We start from the raw sequence: 23044 nt of genomic DNA, 5'->3' as shown, positions 1-23044 counted from the left end.
TAAATCGGAACAGATTTTCCAAAATTAAAATAATTCAGGCCTAGTTTTGTTTTGATTTTTACGATCAGTTTGGAATTATCTCACATAACAATGTTTTGATACAGCACTGAAAAAATGTACATAACAACCAATGTGAAACAAATGATAAATGAACAAAGCAATATTTATAAAAGGTTAATATTTATTTAGTGCGAATATAAATAATTCAAAGATAAATACTAACTGAAATAAAATCACGATAATAAAGAAATGTATAGTGTATCTACACGATATAAGTGTATCTACATGTCCAAGATACAGTTAATGTTAAATTTGTATGTCATTATTGACCAAGAGCATATAAAGGCAGAAACCTACGATTGAACATACAAAATTATCATAACAGTTCGTTTTAGTGATATTTAAAAAAATTAAAATAAAAATTAAGTTTAACTTAAACTTAAAATATGATTATATACAATCATTTATTCACCAAAATAAAAATAGAAAAACAAATATAAATATTTTGTTTTAATTTGACCAATGTTTAATATTGTGTTAGATGATTAAATCTCCCCAGAAATAAGGCACTGTCAGTCACTTAATGTACAGATTGTGAGATGCTTATATAAACTACTCTTAACAAATGGAATCATTTATCAATTATAGAAATGTAATTCTCAACCTCCTCACGAAAATTTTCCATAGTACAGCACTAAAGCCTGTCCACACACCTCAACCTCAAATCCAGTCTACAAAATAAAAATCACCCTTAATTATCCATTCCTGTCACCACCACCACTACCACCCAATACCAAAGTACTACACATACCCAATTCTAGCCTATAAATAATATCATGGATTGGTTTTAACTCCAATGGTTTACTCCACAATTCAATTTATCTTTTTAGCTTAAATTATATTTATTCCATTCTCATTTAGGCCTATAAAAGAGATTTCATCATTATTATATCTTTAAGGTAAATTGGTTTTGTTTAATTGCAACTACCCAAAATTCCCCGCTTAGTCTTTTTGTACACTTAAATATGAGTCCAATAAATTTCTATGCATAAACTAAGTAGGGCCTATTTTGATTGGGTTATATTTGGTCATGTAAAGCTTCTATTGCACAACACTCACTACTGCCACTAGAAACTCGCATTTTAAATGAAACAGTATAGAAACTTTAAATTTAAACATTATTTTTTTGTATTGTATAATAGACTTTCGGAAATACACTTAAGAATTCTTATACTCCTTTTTTCTAAAAGTTTGTTCATACAGGTATAAAAATATAGAATTTTATACCTCTATTGATTGTTGGAAAACTGCCTTAATATCTGAATATATTTTGTGATTTATAATATAATTGAAATATACAAGATGGAATAATCAATTAATTGGAATGTTAATAAAGTACAAAATAGTTAAATTCTTGACATACTAGTGCTAATAATTTAAAAATTAATATTAAATACAAGGTTTACGAAAGTTTTCCAAGTTCAGCCTTTTTGAAAACTTCAGAAGCTGTGAAGATCATTGCATCAATTATACCAGCTACTGTGAATGTTCCACCGACGATAGCACAGATCTGAAATAAAACAAAATTGACACAGAACTGAAACTCCATTTTTTTTCTGCATTATTTTCCTTCTAAAAATCATATTTTACAGAAAATATGCATAAGCAATAGGCTTTTTTCTTTTTACTGTACTATAGAAATTCACTTCCCGGTGATATACTGGTAATTTATGGGGAAAACACAAATTATGATTTTTTTATTATTGCACCTTATTTATAGAGGGTGACCCTAAACAGCGTATGCTGACAATCAAGGCGTCCTCTTATGATAAGTGTCTGTGTGTGACAGTAGCTGTGTGTATACTAGTAAACTGGGGTAACCCCCCACTTGTCTCAAAAGATGTACTAGGTTCTTTAATATGGGAAGGTATTACAGTTCTACGCTTGGCCACTCAGAAGAACCCATATGACACTTTCAGGATCAAACAGTGTCGCCTTGGTAAGGGGGTCACATAGGTAGGTGTTCGTGTTAAAACACATTGTTCCTCATTTCGGTGTTATATAGGGTGTATAGTCCTAGTGGAGGGGTTTTACTGTATTGGAAGTTCAATTAGTAGTAACAATTCAAACTTACCGTTGTAATAAATGTATAGAATGGTGCTCTTTTTTCATGATATTTGACAGTAATTGGACTGATATCATATCTAAACCAGATGGCAGGTAGAACTCTATGGCCATGGTTTGACGACATATACGACTGAAATAAAATCATTATTATAATACAAATTAGCTGTGGTACGTTTTTAATTAATTTTGGTTATGAAGTAAGTTCTATTTATTCAATATTGGGCAGTAGAAAAACAGTGCCGGTAAAAGACGATAAACAATATTAGGATTACCACCATTTTGAAAAATTTATCACCTGATTGTATTCTTGCAATTTGATTGGTTAAATACGCACCACGTTTTATTTGGAATTAGCCCTATCTAACAAAAAACTGATATCTAATGGTGATAATTAACACGCACTAATGCACTTTCTGCTTTCTGTAACTTTTTGAGAATTTCTGCAACGATTTTGACTGTTCTACTCAGCATCTAAAGATGGAGCACTGCATACCGTAAAACCTCGAAAAGAAGCCCATGGGCTTAAACCTCGAAAAGAAGCCCATCTCGAAAAGAAGCCTTCCTCTACAGTTTGCAAAAGTACTCTCGAAAAGAAGCCCATCTCCCCCTGGGCTTCTTTTCAAGATAGTATGGGTTCTTTTCGAGATAGACTACCATACTGTATTAAGAATGTAGGTTTATTAACTGAACGTCAAAGGAACAGAAATAAACAATACAAACACGTGATTAAGAGTTACTGTAGTAGGATAATTTATTGCCAGATACTTGTGATGCAGACTGATGATAATAATTTATATGTATGATCGTGTTTATCATACATTTATTTTACAGTTTATTGTCGTCCATGGTGCTTTGATCGCATCTTGTATCCTTTTCTTGTCTGCTTCGTTGGCATATATATATGTTTTTTTGCTTTTTATATTGTTTTTTAATTGGTATATTAAACATAATTTCATGGTTGAAAAAATGTCTCAAAAGTCATATTATTGTAGTAGAAATTCACAAAATTGACAGCATTCATTTCGAAAAGAAGACCCCTCTACAGTTTGCAAAAGTATTTTCGAAAAGAAGCCCATCTCGAAAAGAAGCCCACCCAAGAGCACTAAAAAAAGAAGAAGCCCATGGGTTTTTCTCTCTGCTATAACAAATATAACACTGCATGTTTAATCTGTACCTTGTATGCATATGTGTATTGGTATGAGATGTTCTGTTTTCCAACCACATCTTCATATATAGTGGGAACAATCTTCATGTAATAATCATGTGAATTCTCAGCTGTAAAGAAAAAACAATTGTTACTTGAAGAAAAATAACTAAAATTCAAGATTCTAATACTGTAACCACACAATATAGAAAGACCAATTCTTACTTGTATAAAAAAATATAAAGAAAAATAACTAAAAAAGAAAAACATATTCTCAGGCCCCGTTCAAGATTCTAATAATGTAACCACACAATATAAACATCTCAACAATACTTAAGCTTGAGAATGACCACCCTAAAAAAGGTATTTGTTCCCACTTTTAGTTACAGAATTTACAGTAAACATACAAAGTTGAAAGTAACACTTATCTGATGTATTTGTTGTTCATAAGAAAACCAACCCCCATTCACAATATACCGTATATACAATCATTGATAAAAATATAGAATTTCTTGGCATTTATAATAGTATAATAATTAATTAATTTACCTTTTCCACCTGACTTGTCTTTCCCTTTGAGTGGATTAAATGCAGCATTTATACTCTTTTCCTGTAAAGAAATATTTATATATTTTAATTTAACACATAACACACACTAAACTCAGGCTTTATGAATTACCATGCTAATCAGTGCTGTTTTAACCAAATGACAAACTGTAGTGTGATGGCCAGGATTTGAACCCACCACCTTTAGTAAGTAGGCTTGTCAACCATCAAGCTATAGTGCAACTACTGTAATTAAGGTGTGGTGCGCATTACATATAAAAAAAGAGGAAATTGTCAAATTTAAGTAAGTACAGTAAGTCTAATTTTAGATTTACAAAAATGTGTTTTCTTAATAATTGTGCAATTTATAAAAGAGATAATATATTTTAAAGCAATTTTCCAAAAAAAAACAGAGAGATTTGTTACTATATCAAAATTACTACTATAAAACAATTTGTATGCATTTAAAATATTTCTTTTACTACTGTGAAAAACAATCTGAACAAACAATGAAGTTAAAACAGTTATTTTGTTATTAAGCTCCATGAACTAAGAACATTCTATTTCATAAAATGCAAAAGGTATTATGAATGATTTTTATATTTCAAAAAAATACAGAAGTATTTTATATAGTGTTCTTAAATATTTTAATACTTTTAGCCAATTTACATATTTTTATATTTTAATATGAAATACTGTACACTAAAAATATTTCCTATTTAAGGACGAAATAAAGTGAAAAATTGAAATTGAAAACAGATGTTTGGGTATGATATGAACAATATAAAAGATAAAATGAATCGCATACATTTGTTGACAAGCCCTTAAACAGGTGTGGGTTGTTCTTTGTGTTAATTCCAAAGGAAGCAATAAAATTGGTAGAATGATATAGTATTAGCATCAGTAAGATCAATATCAGTCTGATGATGGATAACATCATTTACTATCTTTTCATTCTAACAATTGATATTCACAAATTTAAATTTTAACTGTGTATTTCTTAAAGTTATATATAAACACATTAGGCACAGAACATGAATTCTAAACCGGCCTGTGATATACTGAACATTTAATTAATATATAAAGGAAAATTACTGATTAAATGACAATGCTGTGGGTATCAGCAAGGCAATCTAACAACAAGATGTTGAGCTCCGGAGATCAAAGGGCTTATCTGTGGCTGCGACAAGATCAGTTCCACGCCCCTAAATAACAGACACTTGTGCAGCGGAGAGTACGTAGTACAGAACTGTTGGCAAGGCCAGCCCAGTGTCCTGTTGTTAGATTTCCTTAGTATCAGTGGCTGGATCTCAATAGAGATAATAAAATAAGCAAAAACCTAAATCAAAACGATAAAGTAAAAGAGCCAGAAAGAGAAACAAAAAAGACTAAATATGAAGGTGGAACTCAGGTAAATACTGCCATCTAAAAACACAGTTTTTATTTTTCAAATACCAGCTGAGATCCAAATTAAAACAAGGCTAACTCCAAATAAAGGGAACACATCCCAAAAAAGGCTAGTCCTGAAAATGATAAAACAGATTAAAACATCACTATCTCAATTGGAGTTACTCATTGTTTTATTATTAGGGAGATTTCGCAACCTTACGAATACGATAACGAAAACAGATACGTCATACATTTGTGAAACTTTTGAGCTGATCCCCATTTCATATTCGTAAAGCGTTTTCGTGTTGACGAATATCATCAGTCATATTCGTAACTACAAAACGAGTATAGTTTTTGATCTATTTTCTTGCACATTTTGCATTTGAATCAGGAATGATTCATGATTATAATATAATTATAGATTTATTGAAAGTAATTTACTAAAGTAATTTACTAAAATGCCAGGTCAATTTTGGTAAATAGCAGTTTTTAAAGTCCTCACTCACTTTGATGTTACGCTAAGCCTAGGCAGCCAAGCACCAAGCAATACGTAACTGCGCTTCGCTCAAATTTACCGCAGTCATATTTTGGACGGCGCCCTCAATATTTCGTTGCCATGTGAAACAGGCTTACAAAAACGAATACGTGTGCGTGACGTATCCGTTTTCGTTATCGTAGCGTTGCGAAACCTCCCTATTATTTCCATTTACTTACAGTTAGATCATCTCCAAATGATACTTCTTGTATAATATGTGAGAAGTCTACGTTTGCGGGTTGTTGTCGGCCTGCTGCATGTGTTGAAACATGGAAATTCCCTGGTACCTGGAAATATTGTTTTCAAAATATCAATGGAGTCAACAAAGCTGTTTTTATGTATATTTTGTTGTATATGTTATAACTGTATATTTTTCTGGCTATGCACCTTATTAGTGCCACATATACTAGTGTATATTTGTATAGTAGCATGTGCATTCAAATGCATAACATTCTTTTATTGTATTGTAGGCATAAAATTCCATGTCAAGTGGCTTCCTTTTTTAGATCTTAGCAATAAGCAAATATATATACCGTATATCCTCTGGTATAATCCCACTCTCCTAGAACACGAAATTGGGCCAATTTTGGGGATGGGACTACACCCAGAGAAACAGAAAAGAGACAAAATATAAATTGGTAAGCATTTTTTTGTAAAAACCCATCTAAACTGGCTAGAGAGGCCTACATCCAGGTCAAAAGTCAATACTGGGACTATACCTGGGGATATGCCTGTTTCTGAAAGCAGACATAAATTAGGGGGTGGGATTAGACCTGAAATGGGATTATATCTGAGGATATAAGGTAGTAATAAAAGGAGGGTTGTACTGTAGTTGAAATACTTACTTTATTAATTGAAAACTTTGTTTCAAACTGACAACCAATGCCTTTGTTGATTGGCGTCTTCTTTGTATTATCTACATAACCTACTTCATGTCGTCCCATCTCATCTTGAATGTCTAAACCAACAACTGCAAACAAAAACAATGAAAATGTGGAAATAAATTCACTTAAAATGCTATATTATTTGCTTTGATAACAAACTGAAAAAATAAACAAATTATTTGACGGATTTTGTCAAGACATAAAAACACACTATTAAAAGTCAAGTATCAAATCAAATTAATTATGTCATTGTAGTGGAGCTTGGTGGTTAATGTGCTTGCCTTCCAATCCTAAAGTCCGGGGTTCAATCCTGATCTAGTGCCAGGGTTGTAACTCATGACTCTTAACTCCACTCCCTAAGCCTCAAATGAGACTTTATAAGCATGATAAATTATAAAATAGTTTATCTATTCTGTAATTGACAAGTTACTCACTGTTGGTTGTAAATATAAAAATTTAGTTCAATCATAGTTTTTAAAGCAGAGATGTACAGTAATATAATATTAAACCTAAAGCTCTGTCCATACTATCAAACTTTATGTGACAAAAAAATGTGATATGAAAAATGTCCATATATGGACATGATGACATCATATCACTACCATATTTGGGCATATCACTACCATATTTGGGCATATCACCACCATATCTGGGCACATCACACTAGTTTGACAGTGTAGACGGGGCTTAAGAAAGTAGCAATACATACCACTACAAGGCATCTTGAGAAGAGTGATGTTGATTTTTACATTTAATCTTTCCACTTCACCTGGATTATCAACAAATAGTTCGCTAACGCTGAAGGCAAAAAATGTATGTATTTGTCAACAAAAAGTTCATAATTGAGCATAGACTTAGGATAAATTTGTAAAGAAGAACAAAAGATACTGGTCGCTCACAATTCGTGTGGCAAAATCTACGTAAAATAGAGTGCAATCGTTTCATAAATAAGTGTCTAGAGAAAAAAATTAACTAAAATGAAAAACGAAAACTTAAACTTCAGTAGGAAACAATTTCCTTTTATGGATTTTAGTCTTAAATCTTGTTTTTACTTACACTTCTGGTGATACAAAAAATTTAAACTCAGAGACAAGCAGAAAGGTGATAAATAAACCACTTAAAACAGAAACTGAAAAAAAATAAAATTAAAACATAATCAAATGTTGAATTTTATTATACTATAGCTGCCAAATGTGGACATTTTAAATATATTTAGACCTACAGTTACATATATGATGGGCCATGCCTTTGCAAATATATACTACTTTACTTACCAAGGGCTCCTGCAAGAGTGGGTTGCGTCAGGTCTTTGGGAACCTTCCGATATATATCAAGTCTAAATAAAAACATTAAAAAACATTTATTATTATATTATATTTAGTACACAGTAGTAAGTACAGCAGTAAACATATTTATATATACTATATTCATTGGGAAAGCAGCTGGTACGGTAGTACTAGGCCTAGTAGTAGAGTAGTATTAGTAGGCGTGTGGGAGGGGAAATAATTAATTGTTCCCTTCTAGTCCTCTGTGTTGTGACTGTACACCCCAGTTACTAAAGAGTTACAGCTCTGTTCAAAACATGAACACATCACATATAATAATAATATACTATCTTGTATTTGACTTTTTTTTTATTATTTTGCACACCCATGACCCACATCAATTAATCGGGTATCAGCTCCTTCTACTTATTGGAGGCAAGCATACCAAGTACATCTAGCCTGGCTAGGCTATCTGATAGTATAAATAGATAGAGCCTAGGCTAGGCCTAAGCCAAGCCAGCTAGCTAGCTAGGCCTACTATGGGCCTAGCCTACCTAGGCTAGAGTAGATTCGTACTTAATTAATAATAAAATAACTCGGAATCTGATTTTAATGTATACACGTGGCAAGCACTCGTCTGTATAAAACTTACCTCCTAACATCAAACACCATTTTGACGTAATAAAACTGGAAAAGTTTTGTGCTTGATTTTAACTAATTTAAGTACAGGGGCTAAGCCGGTTGTTATTGTACAGATGGACGTAAAGGCGAGGTCAGTCCCGGATTTGGGAAGCTTTACACACCGACCGGTTTGAAGACGGTAATCGGCATCCTTCCAAAATCAATAGACCGTATAGGAAAAATCCCAAACACATGGTTACTTATGATTGGTTAATTTGGTTAGTCTCTTCATCCAGTATGTTGCATATTATACAAAACAACAAAACTTTTAATACATTTTATTCTTTTCCCTCTTAGTACCGGGGGCGGCGTTACTCACCATATTCAATGCCTAACCTAGGCGGTAAGTATATGGATTAATTTTAACATGGTTTTCTGCTCCTATTTCAAAAGTATATCTACGGTGTATAGAAGCTTATTCTGTGTAGTTTGACCTCAATAATTTGAGTTTCATAAAAAGGAAGTGCGTCTAAATACACACGCGTAAAGAGAATGCGCGTTCGTAGAGGCATAGGAAGTGCGTTCACTATACGCGCGTTGGGGGGGATACTGTTTATAATAGCGCTGGTTCTTCCCACTCAATTATCCGAATTGGTCAAATGCGTTGCAGGTAGGCTAAACGTACGTCCTTGCGTTGCGTCTCTAGTGGGGTGGGACGAAACCAATACGTACAATTTTCAATCAATGTCTTCTGCTAATTAACGACATACATATGTTTATACTGTATATGGTGAGTAAACACCACCCCGACACCTGCCTGTCTACTCTCCAACTTATATATTTTTAATTTTATTCATTTTGTTTATTGGCTTTATGAAAATGACGCCAACACTAATAGGCACTCCGGCAGCTAAGTCAATCTGTTTTGCTACTAAATGTATAACGGCTTTTTTATTTATTTGCTTTTTTTATAGTCAGCATACATACTTTTTTTAAGGGTGCATTAGCTTTGATCTGCTACGCAGAAGTGTAAGTATAACAACAAGACTAACATCAACTTTTTAGTTTTTCATTTTTTGTCTGGACATAATTCCCACTATTTCAAAAGAGTAATTTCCAAATAAATTGCATTATACTTATTCGTATGCGTAGATCTTGCGACCAGTATTTTTTGTTCTTCTTTAAAAATTCCTCTTAAGTCAAATACATACATGTTTTGTCTTCAGCGTTAGCGAACTATATTTGTTAATCCAGGTGAAGTGAAAAGATTAAATGTTAAAATCAACATCACTCTTCTCAAGATGCCATGTAGTGGTATGTATTGCTACTTTCTCCCCCGCCCCCACGTACATACGTGGTGTACGTGGAAATACAGAACAGTTGAATTTAATTGAAAAAAAGAGAAAATGATCAAATCAATACGAGGCCTACATATATGTGTATTATTGCATTGCAAAGACAAGATTCAAAGACAACCTGAAGAAAAACTTAATTTCTGGTCACATTAACCATAACCAATGGTCCACCCTAGCCAAAAACCGTGTGGCCTGGCGTCACACTACCCACCAAGCGGTCAACTCCTTCGAAAACACACGCAGGATAGCCCTTGAAGAAAAAAGAGAAAAAACCGAAATGCTGAACCACAACCCAAATCTAGTTTATCTCTGTAAGGCCAAAGATCATTATAGACAAACTTTACATAAATGAACATAATCAGATAAATTACAAATAATAGGCATACAATAGCCCATTTAATACCAACGAAATAATCATGGCAGAGAAGCAAAGTGTACGACTAGCAAAACAGATCGACTTGGCTGCCGGAGTGTCTATTAATGTTGGCGTCATGATAGGATCTGGAATTTTCATATCACCCAGAGGAGTTTTGGAAGGGGCTGGGTCTGTCGGTATGACCCTAATCATCTGGCTAATGTGTGGGGTGTTTTCAGGACTTGGGGCACTTTGCTATGCTGAACTAGGGACAATGTTACCTAAATCAGGAGGGGCATACGCGTATATAAAGCATATATACGGCGATTTATGGGGATTTATTTTACTGTGGGTTAGTATTGTAATGCTTATGCCAGTATCATTTGCAGTGATCTCATTGACGTTTGCTTACTATTGTGTTCAACCATGGTTTCCAAATTGTGATATGCCTGGTAACCCGGTCGTACTCATCTCAGTAGCATGCTTAGGTGAGTTTATATGCCTCATACAATTACCGTAAAACCTTTCTATATGGAAACCCCTATTCAGGCCAAAACACAATTATTATATTTTAAGACCCATAATCAGGGGATGTCCCTTAGTAAAGCTTGGGTCTCACTAGGACGCAACGCAAGACGTAGACGCAACGCAAACGAGTTGACCAATGACAAGCGACAGTCGAATAGTCCATCGCAATTGTGATTGGTCAAGTTCTGTACGTTGCGTTACTTCGTTGTGTGGCCGTCTCTAGTAGGAACCAAGCATTAGGGGACGTTTTATTGGGTCCCGACTTATCCCCTTCCATCACAAAGATCTATGACAGTTTTGTTGCATTATCAGCTTCCCAGGTTGCATGGATCCATTGGACTAATTAAAAACATTACTTGACGAATGTATGCATGGCCCATGGCTATTGCTATTATGCATACTGTAGACCTACAATACTATATTATTTGTTGCGTAGTTTTGCTGACTTTCGTGAACGCTTGGAGCGTTGCCTTTGCAACTCGGATACAAATCATTTTTACAGCTGCGAAGATTACAGCATTATGTCTAATCATCTTTCTTGGAATTATCGAACTCTGTAAAGGTAACGTATACGTATTGTTCAGTATTTTACCGACATTCTTCAGTTATATAATCGTGGACGGCGTATATTCAGCGTCGTACGCATTATAGTATATCGACGGCCCTGGAATTGTTGATTAATTTTAAGTTTTTGAACCTTATTTAGGAGAAGTTAAGAGCTTTAGAGAACCATTTGCCGAGACAACGTGGAATCAAATTGGAGTGGCGTTTTACGCTGGGTTATTTTCATATACTGGATGGTACAGTTTGAACGTTGTTGTCGAAGAACTAAAAGATCCACAAAAGTAATGATTTGAATTCTAGAGATTTTACACATATTCTTATCTTTCTTTAAATGGGCCACTTACTGAACACAGTTATTGTATTTTAGAAAATAACTATAATTTTTTTTTCTCACTGAATAGAAATCTACCTCGTGCTATCATAATATCTATCACTATGGTAACGTGTATTTACGTGCTAACCAACATGGCGTACTTTGCAGCAATGTCACCAGCTGAGCTTTTAGCGTCAGACGCAGTTGCCGTTGTAAGTCATTTATACTGAAACATAATTTGTGTTAACACCATAATTATTATAGTGCCATGATATTAAGAAACCGGTTTTCTGTATGTCAGTATTTAAACATAGGCCTAATGTACGAATCTAACAGCGAGTAACGTGCAAATTACAGGATGGATAAATTATTTTATTATAATTGATCATGTTTATAAACTATAAAAGCCTCATTTGAGGCTTAGTGAGTGAAGTCGTACTACGAGTAGAGCTACCCTGCACTAGGTCAGGATTGAGCCCTGGATCTTGGGATTGGAAGGCAAGCAAGTTAACCACCGAGCTACAGCTCCATGTGATATCGTTTGAGGTTGTTGTTTTTGTTACCAATGATACTTTTCTTTTGTTTGTTTTCTTTTTTAAAAGACGTTTGGGTTGAAATTAATGGGCAATTTTTCATGGATTATGCCATTAGCAGTGGCACTATCAACGTTTGGATCTGTGAATGGTATGCTATTGGCGGACTCAAGGTAGCCAATCATTTTAATCATACCTAAAACATTCCGTAATTCAATTAATACATTTTTTTTGTGGTGTGCGTCGATTGTTTGGTTCACCAAACTCTTTCTATAGGCCTATTTTTAAATTATATTAATAGCAATTTTTAAGAACGCAACACCTAGAACCTTTTTCCTGGTAGTTTATTTGACTTTTAATATAAGTACATATTTTTTTCCAGAATATTCTTCGTTGGTGCTAGAAACGGTGAACTACCCAAATTTCTATCTATGATTAACATTGGTCACGTGACACCAACACCAGCCCTGTTATTCTCAGTAATCCTTCTTTTCAATCAATCAATCAATACAATCAATCAATTAATTAATCAATACAATCAAATAATGAAAAATGTTTATCTAAAATCAAAGTTATGGAAATTAGAACTCATGAGAAGGCTGTTTGCTTTTCTGGCCTTATGAACATATTTACATAAAAACAACTTATGATAATCTCTAAACAGTCTTGGCGTCGTCATACATTCCATATCCTCTTTTACCACCACGTTTATCACTTAAAATTAACAAAACAAAATAAAAATAACATAATACAATTATTATTATTTTTTAGTGCACATTGTCGATAATCTATGCGTTTTCAAATGACGTCTTCCAGTTGATAAATTATTTCAACTTTGTTGCATGGACATCCAGTGGATTCGCCGTGGCTGGATTGTTATATTTACGATGGAAAAAGTCAATTCCGTCTTCTTACAGGGTAAATACATATCGTTAATATCTTACTATAGGGGCCCGTTCATGTATAATTTTACTCGGGTATATGTTGTGTTTACATACACAGTCATTCGAACCTTGGTATGAACCAACTTACCCGGTTAAATAACTAAGCCTATTCTATATAGGGCCCGTTCATGTTTAGTTTTACCCGGGTAAAGTGCGTTTACACATACACATTCATCCAAACTTTGGTAGGAACCAACTTACATAACTAACCCTACTAAACGGTATAGATCGAAATTACTGTAGATGAATTACCGTATTTGATTTAGTATCCATAATTTCTTCTCTTTAGGTCAACGCCATTATACCGATTATATTTATTATAAGCTGTGTAGCTATAGTGATAGCTGGTGCAGTTGCCGAACCAATGGATACACTGATTGGTTTCCTGATAACATGTACAGGCTTCCCGGTGTATTATTTAAAAGGAATTAAACAGCCTGGATGGATGGTATATCGAATTAGTAAGTTGAGCCTACGGATTCGTGTACATCTTGTTTTTTACTCCATTTTAGTCACATTATGAATATGACGAGAGCTTGGTTCCCAAAGGAGGTAATCGCATTGCACCGTGTAATTTGACCAATCACGACGCGATATTATCCGAACTGTCGATTAAAAATGGTTAACTCGCGTTGCGTTGCACATACGTCATATATCCAAGTGGAACCACTGCTTAATTTGATTTCGCATAGAAATTGGTCACTCACGTACTCAAATTTTTCCAATAATTAAAGGTATACCAAAAAAAGCGAGTGCTTGTCAGTTTGGTAACCATTTAAATGCATTTTAAAAATGTACATGCCTGACAACATTCAACAAAAATTATGTAAAAAAAACAAAAAAAAACAGGTGAAAGTGAAAAACGTATAAACGCGCAAATAAATATTTGTATTTGAACCGCGGTGGACTAACACTGATTATTTGGAAATTGGTGATAACATTTGTATTTAAATTATTTTTCAGAACGTCTAACGGATTGTTTACAAAAGTATCTATTAGTGGTCGAAGAAGAATCGGAAGATGTTGAACAAGTAGAATATCATAAAACTTGTTAGCATTTGAATGTTAAGCTCTGTAACACTATCAAACTTTATGTAACAATGTGATATGCCCATATATGGACATGATGATGTATCACTACCATATTTGAGCATATCACTACCATATTTGGGTACATCACTACCATAATTATTATGCACATTTCCCTAGCCACGGTTGATTAGAGAGCGACGAATGTGAAGAAATGTATCTGCCATAGCATACACGTTCATAATTTGGGACTAAACAATTATTAATCATTATTATTACATGTACTTTGGGCTACATTATGGACACAATTAACTTAAAATATGTACAAATGCTCTGATTACTAGCTGCATTATGGGAGTATGTTTACATGGTGTTTGATCCAAAAAAAATGACTGGGTTAATTAATGTTCAGCGCTTAAAGGTTTCACAACATTAGGCGCTATATAATATAATACAGGATATTATTATTAAAATGATGTAGAAAGTTGTTATTGTTTTTTCACGCTGCTGCTCTAGCCCGCTACGTCACACGAGATGACTCATTTATTAGATGAAATCAAGCAGCAGTTATAGTACTACACTTTGAAATTTTTGTTAAAATGGAAACTCGACTATAATTTATAGGTACCAACTGTATTTCTGGTATTTATGGTAGGCCTATTGTGTAACAAGTTAGACTCAATAGCAACATAACTGTGGTTTGATTGGTTGTTCTTACATGAAATGCTGAGAACATCATATTGATATAAACTTGTTGATGATGAGTTCCCGTTCATGAAAAAAACCCAAAAAACAATATATTATATCTGTGTATGGTTAAAATTGAACAAGCTAGACTCGAATTTAACTGTGATTGATTGTTGTACCTGACATGTTGAATCTTGTATTAATTTCTTGGTGATGAGTTAGTTCCCGTTCATGAAAACAACAAAATAGTTACAAATTATAAACAATATATCTGTGTATGGCTAAAATTTCAGCTAGACTCGAATTTAACTGTGATTGATTGTTGTACCTGAGATGTTGAATCTTGTAATATTTCCTTGGTGATGAGTTAGTTCCCGTTCATGAAAACAAAAACAATTAGGCCTACAAAGTATAAACAAAATACATTATGGCTAAAATGTCACAAGATCGACTCGACTTTAATTGTGACTGGTTGTTGTACCTTAAATATTAAAACATCATTCTTGGTGATGAGTTTGGTTCGCGTATTCATGAAAAGAAAAAAGAATTTCAAAGTTATAAAAAAAACAACAAAACATTAGTATATTTTTAAACTTGGTAAAATTGGTTTAACTTTTACAAGCTAAAATGGAATTTTAAACAACAGCTATGATTGGTTGTTTTTACTTACATTTTTCGGGGGCATCATCTTGATTAACTTGGAGAAGAGTTGTGGTAGTTTCCGTAATGAAAAGAAACAATTAAGTTGAATTTATGAAGTTATTTAAACAATTGTATATTTGTAAAACGCTTAGGCCTAATTCAATTTCAACTAGGTTAAGCCAGACTCGAATTTATAACAAAATCTGATTGTTTTTACCTAAAATATTGAAACAACTTCGATTGCATTGGCTTGACTAGTAGTGCAAAGTGATTAATACCTAAAATGTTGATATTTACTTGATTATGTCGTATCACCATCGGAAATTATTACACACAAATAAATGTAACGTCTGTTTACAGTTTCGTGGATAGAGTTTAGATAACTACTGTGACTCTCCTAAAATGTTAATAACATCAGCTTTGTGTCGAGTGTTGATGAGGCTAGTTTCCTCGACAAATATCAATAAAAAAACAACACTTTATTAGTTAGCTATATTTACCTAGGTGAACTTATGAAAGATACACAGATTTTCCAGTATAAACTATTTAAAGAATAAGTTTAAGATTTAATTAGCGGTATTAAAAATAAATTTAGATTATTTTTTATAACCTGAAATGATATCTCTTGGTCATCATTGGATAGTCGTGGCAGGTTTGTATGAAAAGGAAAAAAACAGCTTAAGTTATACACAGTATTTAAAGAAAAAGTTTAGGATTTAATAGCGGTATTAAAAATAAATGTTGAAAATGTTTGTTACCTGAAATTATTTTTTTATTATTCACACCAATCAGAGGTTGTACCGCGGCGTGCATAGAGGACAAACTGTTCGTGTTTGCGAAGTTGTATTGGCCTAGATGAGCATGTGTGAGAGATTAAGTTAATGAAGATTAGATACATGCCAGCCAACATTTACGTAAGGGCCAATTTTGGTAAATCGCACCTAAAATGATTTTTACTCAATGATATAGAAAGTTGGTACCAAATTACTTTCGGTACTGATTTTTAACACCTAATAAAAACCAGTAAACTAATTATATATATATATTTTTTTCATTTTTTATTTATTTTTCTCTTCTTGTTTGTCACCACAGTAATTCGACATACAACACCATTGTAAATGTCTGTCATCATCATCACCACCACCATTATCAACACCAACTATAAACCTACTTGGTTACTGGTTCAATGAATTCCTCTTTTTTCGTCAAAGTCAATACAACACTATCATAATGAGGGCGCTTTTCATCTGAAGTACCTGGATTTAAGCATCTAATTATAGTTTGCTAGAGGGTGCAGGTGAACCTTTTCTGGCTCTCCAACTATTAATAATAATAAATAAATTCCGTAGTAGGGTTTGTGAATCACCGTTTTCACCATTCACACTGAAGCTAACGGAAACACACCCTTAAAATTGTATGTGAATACAACTAGTTAAAGATATATGTCCACTTAAAATTGTTTTTATATAATATCGTCGACGACGCGTGAATACTAGTATTAAAAAAATACGTAATTGTCTGAGTGCCAGACAATGTTTTTTGTTTAAAATTAGCAGTTCGTTTGTATTCTTTACTCCATGGTCTTATAATTGGAAATAATGACAATTATTGTTTTTTTAGAATGAGAAGTGAATCATACTTACAAAATGGCCTATTTAAATTCTTACATTCGTCATTACTAATCTTTCATTTTTCACTTTTTAGGCCAAGCTTACTCCATGATCAGGATCGTATTGGCAGGCAAGAGATTTAAAATGCGATTCTGATGAGTCTTTACAACAAATACTTTTACTTATTTATAAATAAAGGCAAATATAATTTTTATTTTTTTTTATTTTACAAAAAAGTAACACATTAGATTGAATATAAAAGTGCTTTTTTGTAGGCCAACTGTTTACTGTTCAATATAGGTATTTATATCTATTGTTCCTCTAAAGCTATTCATCGGTGGTGACCTCGCTCGAACCCCGTGAACACGTGAATAGATCGTGATAATATCAAGGTCTGTTTTATTGTTCTAATTCTGGAACACTCCATTTTTGCAAATCATTAGGGGGAATAGTTTCTAAACATATCTACACAATGCTATATTTGCATTTTTAATTATGCAAATGTATTTTGTATGGCTTGGTTTTAATAATTGTTAATTATCTACAGTGTGTGATTCGTATTTTTATATTGTTTTTTATACAATTAATATTAGTCCGTCCTAATGGCACCCCAGCCGACGAGCGATCCATTTTATGACGATTTATCGTCATTGTTTTTGCAGCAGCAGTGCTGTACATTATATTTTGCAATCGGTGATGTTTCATAGGAAATTTTAAAGTAGTTTTAGTGCATTTTTTACCGTATTTTACAGATGTATACAATGGCGGAGAAGGCTTATAATGCCCAGAAGTTGACTAAGAAAAGGTAACGTTGTTATTATGTTATTTAACGTCTATTTAGCAAAGTAAATCAGCTGGCAAAATCAACATTAATTTGCGGAGAATCCAGGGAGTTTCCTCACTGACAAAACAGCCCAGCTGATCGTACACGTATGGATGTGATATAATACTGTTATCTTACTTACTTGATTAAACAAAATCGTTTAGGCGTAGGCTAGCCTATATGTGTGCTTGGTTTAATATTCATATTGCTATTTAAATAAGGATAAATTCAAACTTAATTAAATATTATAATTTATTATAATAATATTAATATATTCTATATATATTAACTAGCTTGGCCAAAACAACCCCATTAATATTATAATATTAAATAATAATTTATTGAACATACGCTTTATTATTAACATAACAGCAGCACACTTCAAATGGTTAAAATTACAATTAAAATTATTAAAATATTCTCATAAAATTATCCATCTGTTAATCCCTTCTTGTTTAATAAATATTAATAAAAAAATAATAATAATATAGTAAATAAGTATTCGTATTTGTATCATACAAAAAAAATTATTTTTTCTAAATATATTGTTTATTTCAGAGAGTTAATTGAGGATTTTCATCCTGAAATGTGCAATAGTACAAGTGGTGGTAGTGGTGCTAAACGGGTAGCTAAAGAGGAAAGAAAAGAGATTGAACCGGTGACAGAAATTGAGCAAAAGGAAAACTACTGCCCAAATATGGAGGTCAACAAAGCTGATGATAAACAAGAATCGGTTTGGGGACCTATCTTCAAAAACCGAGAAACGTTTGTGGAAATGCACCTTTTTTAAACGAAACTGCTGAATCACTTTGCAGCTAGCTTCTTACAACAATGCTGCATGATAACCACCAATAAAACTTTTGTATATTGAATGAAGCCAGCAAAATTGAATTTCCTTTCTGGTCCGGAAACTGTCAGAAAATTACTTACAAACTGTAGTGAACTCGGTGAACTTTTATAACTGTTCAGCAATCTATCATGGAATCTAACAATGCCCTCAGACTACATGATGCTTTAACTTGACAAAAAAGAACCGATAACAATCAGATCTGATGATTAATGTGCTTTTTTTTTAACATATAATATTATAATAATATTAATGTACAGTATATCATTATATGGTAGTCTGCTTTTAGTTGTATACAGTATTGTAGTTTGGTTTTATTTGTTGAATAAATAACATTAATTCAGTATTATTAATGTATCAATGAAATGAATTTTAGTTCTGTCTTTTGATGACGACTTAAAATGTTTCAGTATAAACTGGTTATGATTATTATATGAATTTTCCATTTTTTTAAATTAGAGTAATCAATAATGATTTATTTGGCTTGTAAGTATGATGCCAATTTTAATGCTGGTATAGCTCATTTAGCACTATCCATTATTTTACAAACGCATGAACTTAAGCAGGCTTGCTTACCGCTAAGCTAAAAATCTATAAAAACATTAAATATTGTACAATAGACACAATGATTCTGGACGACCCAATTAATTCCTCCAATCATGGAGTCTCCATGCTCCAATTAAAGGGGGGTTCCGGGTTTAAAATGAATAGTAAAAAATGTAAAATATATTTGTTTGTCTCTTGAACGGTAAAAGTTTCAATTTATATAAGCGCCCAGTGAAGCAGAACGAAGGCTGTGAAATGAGGCCAGATTACAAGTGCAGCTACGGCGATATGACACTGTGTTACAGAATAGGAAATTCGTGAAATGGTCAATCTTCCGACAACTCGTTATCATTAACCATATCAATTACTTTTGTAAAATTATACTTATCTGATGTAATTTTAGTCGGTCTTCCCATTTATGAAGTCAATTTTCTATGAAAATTTATCAAAACAGTGAAAACTTAGATATGTTTGCACTTTACGTTTGCCGATTTTCGCACTGACTTAGGGAAAGCCTTCAAAATCAATGAAGCGTAACGTATACATTCCTGAGCGAGGAGAGCGAGACGACGATACACGTGCTCTCTCTGCCCATGCCTGGCATCGTCACGTGATAAGCAGATACAGTATACAATACCAAACTGGTCGGGTCGAGTATACCCCGTCTATAATCACAACATGAACGATGTACAGTATTTGATTGAAGGTCGACTCGACCTACCGGAATGGTATAGATAATATAGCTCGAACGAGAGAGTTGGAATATTTGTAAACATAAGTATTGCTAATTTTAACAAGTGTAGCCTATAGTAAAAGGCCTGGTAGTATCAATTCGCATAGGGTCTACTACACTAGCTAGCTCAATTTTTAACTGGGCCGGATCGGCCAGGTCTCCTTCCTACTACCTGGTCTACTTGCTTGATGCAGTATCCGCTTTTTTGGAGAGTAAACTAGGCCTATTTTAGGCCTACTTAGATGATCGGGACACCATAGGCATACGTGCGGACGGCGATCGGACCTTGTTTTGCCTCAATATTTACAGCCGATTTTGTAGAACGTTTTACTTTTAGGTTTAGATTGTTTAGGAGTTTGGTTGATAGGATGGGTTTGGATCCACTGAGTTTTGTTATTTATGGGCCAATCGTTTAGTAGTACTAGTAGGCTAGCTAGGCCCATGATGGGCCCCAATGTAAAACGTAGGGTAGCCATCGTGGCATGGAATCCCTAGTCAGAATGCCTCTCACCCATGACAAAAAATAATTTAGGCTAGGCCTAGCCTAGTACTTGAAGCCGATAATACGATCTGTACTATACTATTCGAGGTATAAAAATAGTATAACTGTATACAATCTATATATAATCTGTACTTAATTTTGTATTTCATTAAATGTCAAATAAATATATGCTACTACTGTTATTATTACACTTTAGGCCTAGCTTAGAAAATCTACAAAAAATGTATTTCACAATGATCGGGTGGTTGTCGTTTGACAGGGGAGAGGGATGTAAATTAGTTGACAAACACACTGTACATGACGTCGCGAGTTTGGAATCCACTGATGACGTGATTTTGTGAATATCTCATGAATATTAATGAGCTTCCCTAAGCTGCTAAAAAACAGACTTTCCATGAATTTACCCTAAAATGTATATGAAATTTAATTTTTTAAATTTCTCGTTATTACTTCTTCATTCTGACATGTCTATATTGTTATAATATTTTTTATTTAATAAATAAACGATATTTAAAAGCAATTTTAAACCCAGAATCCCCCTTTAAGTCTTTAGTTGTGGCGTTTTTTTTACGTTCGTAGCGTCATCGTTTTAATTTCTCTGCCTGCGTATATGACTATATATATTATATGCTAACCATTGTTAATGTTATGCTAAAATATGGTCAATAAATGTTTCTTGAATTGAATTGAATGATTGCAAAAATGTAAGCCGATACTCTCCGGCCGTGTTTCCGACAAATATAGGACATTATAGAGGGCGCTATATAAGCATGGACCATGGAGAATATTTAAAAGATCTTTGTTGGCATGGAAATTTATTTATTTATTTGGATCTACACCTAGATCGGCGGCACACTTATAGTACAAAGGTACATCCCTTAAAATAGCAAAATAAAATATATAATATATAAAATACAAAAGAAAAAAAAATTAACATACCGAAAAGTGTAAAGGCAAACAAAAGAAGATAAAAACCAAATCAAATGAAAACATAACATACAAACAATTTTATTTATTTATTTATTTTCAATCTTTCTACATAGCAAAAAAACAAACATAATATAAGTATAACAGGGGAGTAGCGGAAAAGCAAAAGTATAAAACTGTCATCTTGTGATGTGCTTGACCAGCCCCTGTCAACTTGAACGATACAATAAAACCGACATTTAACAAATTTAGAAAAATACATAGAAAAATATGGTATAATAAAATGTTAACAAAAGTGTTATAAAAATGCAATTTCTATCTGAACAATCTGATTGTGTAAAAGTTAAAAATTCTGATTGTATAAAAGTTAAAAATTCTGATTGTATAAAAGTTAAAAATTATGAATGTATAAAAGTTAAAAATTCTGATTGTATAAAAGTTAAATTCTGATTGTATAAAAGTTAAAAATTCTGATTGTATAAAAGTTAAAAATTCTGATTGTATAAAAGTTAAAAAGTTAAAAATTCAAAGTAGGTACAATCATGTTAATAAAAATATGAAAAAAATTAAAAATCTATAAAATGTTGCTTTAAACTGTGTTTAAACTTAAAAAACGACTCTTCAATAAGATTGTTTCTGATCGTAGCACCTAGTTCTGAAAACATTTTAGGAAACCGTACTATCCCTGAGTATTTAAAAGCATCAGTACGAGCTCTACCATGATGAAAGGTGAGTATATCTAGGTGTCGATTATTAACTAAGAAAGAATCAACATATTCACTCATAAAATCAGATCGTGGAGAAATTATTATATTGGCAATGAATGTCATGTTTAAGAAATCACGCCTATTCTCTACTGACATTAGACCTAGCTCCTTTCTTCTATCTATATAATGTTGATCTAAATAACCTTTCTTTAAGATCATGCAGGTAGCTCTCCTCTGAACGGATTCTAGCATATTTATATGTTTTTTACGGTACACCCACCACACTGGAGAACAATAATATAAGCATGGCAGCACAAGTGTCTTATAAAGATGGAGAGCTACACTACTAGGGGCATTAGATGTGATTAACCGTATAAGACCAATAAGACGGTTACAATTTGATACTGCATCCTGAACTTGATTGTCCCATGACAAGTTACTTTGTATTGAGCAGCCTAAAATGTTTAATGAATCATTACAATCTAAAAGTGTATCAGAAATGCTGTATATAGGTTTAGGATATCCTCTTCTCCAAGTAAGTCGCATAGATTTGCATTTATTGGGATTCAGTTTGAGGCAATTTTTTTTTGCCCAAGAATCAATAGACGTTAGATCTTTTTGAATATTTGGGTCTGAATCCCTAGTGCTGACATTGCGAAAAATGAACACATCATCAGCGTATTGTATAATACTAGATGTAATGTATAGATGAAGGTCATTAGCATACATGACAAAAAGCAACGGACCCAAAACAGACCCTTGCGGCACGCCTGATTTAACAGGCAACCAGTCTGAAGATTTGCCTTTATATACAACACGCTGTACACGATTTGATAAAAAAGAAGTTATCCAGCTTAACGCAGTGTCATTGATATTGAATGTCAACAA

General features: G+C 33.0%; 2 protein-coding genes and 2 long non-coding RNA genes across 4 annotated transcripts; 2 read left to right on the top strand and 2 right to left on the bottom strand.

The window, feature by feature from the left end:
• Positions 1 to 170: 170 nt before the first annotated feature.
• On the bottom strand, positions 171 to 8714 carry LOC144837917 (endoplasmic reticulum-Golgi intermediate compartment protein 1-like). Its single transcript, XM_078693247.1, has 10 exons — positions 8543 to 8714; positions 7900 to 7961; positions 7682 to 7754; positions 7335 to 7423; positions 6587 to 6711; positions 5921 to 6028; positions 3821 to 3881; positions 3302 to 3402; positions 2135 to 2257; positions 171 to 1570 (listed from the first exon to the last, which is right to left on the bottom strand). The coding sequence occupies exons 1-10, from the start codon at positions 8560 to 8562 to the stop codon at positions 1463 to 1465; spliced, it is 870 nt and encodes a 289-aa protein (XP_078549373.1). The 5' UTR covers positions 8563 to 8714; the 3' UTR covers positions 171 to 1462.
• Positions 8715 to 10299: 1585 nt separating this feature from the next.
• Positions 10300 to 14158, top strand: LOC144838159 (large neutral amino acids transporter small subunit 2-like). Its single transcript, XM_078693519.1, has 9 exons — positions 10300 to 10709; positions 11186 to 11311; positions 11456 to 11594; positions 11715 to 11838; positions 12229 to 12332; positions 12542 to 12638; positions 12931 to 13077; positions 13393 to 13564; positions 14067 to 14158. Exons 1-9 carry the CDS (start codon positions 10358 to 10360, stop codon positions 14156 to 14158), a joined length of 1353 nt encoding a protein of 450 aa, XP_078549645.1. The 5' UTR covers positions 10300 to 10357.
• Positions 14159 to 17738: 3580 nt separating this feature from the next.
• Positions 17739 to 19087, top strand: LOC144837547 (uncharacterized). Its single transcript, XR_013611523.1, has 2 exons — positions 17739 to 17876; positions 18453 to 19087. It is a non-coding gene; the product is annotated as an uncharacterized LOC144837547 (long non-coding RNA).
• A 2442-nt stretch (positions 19088 to 21529) lies between these two features.
• On the bottom strand, positions 21530 to 22169 carry LOC144838518 (uncharacterized). Its single transcript, XR_013611650.1, has 2 exons — positions 22113 to 22169; positions 21530 to 22023 (listed from the first exon to the last, which is right to left on the bottom strand). It is a non-coding gene; the product is annotated as an uncharacterized LOC144838518 (long non-coding RNA).
• Between the last annotated feature and the right edge of the window lie 875 nt (positions 22170 to 23044).

The sequence above is a fragment of the Antedon bifida genome, chromosome 3 (genome assembly GCF_963402885.1).
Source record: "Antedon bifida chromosome 3, ecAntBifi1.1, whole genome shotgun sequence".
NCBI classification, from domain to species: Eukaryota; Metazoa; Echinodermata; class Crinoidea; order Comatulida; family Antedonidae; genus Antedon; species Antedon bifida.
The sequence above is the reverse complement of the archived record's forward strand: the minus strand, read 5'-3'. Positions and strand labels throughout refer to the sequence as shown.

Coding starts and splice junctions, on each gene's coding strand:
- LOC144837917 (XM_078693247.1), bottom strand. CDS start 8,562: ATGGTGTTTGATGTTAGGAG. Junction 7,424..7,681: donor TTTTTTGTATCACCAGAAGT/GTAAGTAAAAAC, acceptor TTTTGCCTTCAG/CGTTAGCGAACTATTTGTTG. Junction 3,403..3,820: donor AGACAAGTCAGGTGGAAAAG/GTAAATTAATTA, acceptor TTTTCTTTACAG/CTGAGAATTCACATGATTAT.
- LOC144838159 (XM_078693519.1), top strand. CDS start 10,358: ATGATAGGATCTGGAATTTTCATATCACCCAGAGGAGTTTTGGAAGGG. Junction 12,639..12,930: donor CACCAGCCCTGTTATTCTCA/GTAATCCTTCTT, acceptor ATTATTTTTTAG/TGCACATTGTCGATAATCTA. Junction 13,078..13,392: donor CAATTCCGTCTTCTTACAGG/GTAAATACATAT, acceptor TCTTCTCTTTAG/GTCAACGCCATTATACCGAT.